This window comes from Schistosoma mansoni (genome assembly GCF_000237925.1).
Source record: "Schistosoma mansoni, WGS project CABG00000000 data, supercontig 0478, strain Puerto Rico, whole genome shotgun sequence".
NCBI lineage: Eukaryota > Metazoa > Platyhelminthes > Trematoda > Strigeidida > Schistosomatidae > Schistosoma > Schistosoma mansoni.
The window spans coordinates 1-1,365 of record NW_017386302.1 but is presented as its reverse complement, the minus strand read 5'-3'; the positions used below and the strand labels follow the sequence as shown (position 1 = coordinate 1,365).

Here is a 1,365-nt window from a genome sequence, read left to right as displayed (position 1 = left end):
GAGCTTGATGACTCATGTGACAGAAATAAGATTTATGTGGATATCGACTGTGACAATGAGAATTGTGAATCGGATGTGCAGATGAGTTGTGCTGCGTACTTGTGTAGAGTTTCACAAATGTGTGATAATGCCAATTCGAGAGTTTGTGGTTGCAATGACGTTCACACCTGGATTGAAGAGGCAGTGAGCGAATGTGATGATGCATTTGATTGTGTGGTTGTGTTGGACCAATGTGCACATGGAATCGTTGCTTGTGCACATGGACCACCACAAATTACACACTCAATTCATACTCCATCCTCTCAACCATGCATTGCGTCCTAATCACCACCACAATTTTGATTATCATTTCGAACATTGAGTTGAATGTCGACCGGTGAACTCATTCAACAACATATAATTCTTTCTTCACACATATCATTGATCGAATGTCTTCGGAATATTTTCGAGTGAAATTTGCGTTTCTCATTCTTATGAGCTTGATGACTCATGTGACAGGAATAAGATTTATGTGGTCATCGACTGTGACAATGAGAATTGTGAATCGGATGTGCAGATGAGTTGTGCTGCGTACTTGTGTAGAGTTTCACAAATGTGTGATAATGCCAATTCGAGAGTTTGTGGTTGCAATGACGTTCACACCTGGATTGAAGAGGCAGTGAGCGAATGTGATGATGCATTTGATTGTGTGGTTGTGTTGGACCAATGTGCACATGGAATCGTTGCTTGTGCACATGGACCACCACAAATTACACACTCAATTCATACTCCATCCTCTCAACCATGCATTGCGTCCTAATCACCACCACAATTTTCATTATCATTTCGAACATTGAGTTGAATGTCGACCGGTGAACTCATTCAACAACATATAATTCTTTCTTCACACATATCACTGATCGAATGTCTTCGGAATATTTTCGAGTGAAATTTGCGTTTCTCATTCTTATGAGCTTGATGACTCATGTGACAGGAATAAGATCTATGTGGATATCGACTGTGACAATGAGAATTGTGAATCGGATGTGCAGATGAGTTGTGCTGCGTACTTGTGTAGAGTTTCACAAATGTGTGATAATGCCAATTCGAGAGTTTGTGGTTGCAATGACGTTCACACCTGGATTGAAGAGGCAGTGAGCGAATGTGATGATGCATTTGATTGTGTGGTTGTGTTGGACCAATGTGCACATGGAATCGTTGCTTGTGCACATGGACCACCACAAATTACACACTCAATTCATACTCCATCCTCTCAACCATGCATTGCGTCATAATCACCACCACAATTTTCATTATCATTTCGAACATTGAGTTGAATGTCGACCGGTGAACCTCATTCAACAACATAAATTCTTCTCACAGGTT

The 1,365-nt window shown here is 40.8% G+C and overlaps 1 protein-coding gene across 1 annotated transcript; it reads left to right on the top strand.

Annotated features, from left to right (window-relative positions):
- Positions 1-556: 556 nt before the first annotated feature.
- Smp_184620 (hypothetical protein) lies at positions 557-799 on the top strand (the record flags this gene model as incomplete). Its single annotated transcript, XM_018792204.1, has 1 exon — positions 557-799. The coding sequence occupies one exon, from the start codon at positions 557-559 to the stop codon at positions 797-799; it is 243 nt and encodes an 80-aa protein (XP_018644057.1).
- Positions 800-1,365: the final 566 nt, after the last annotated feature.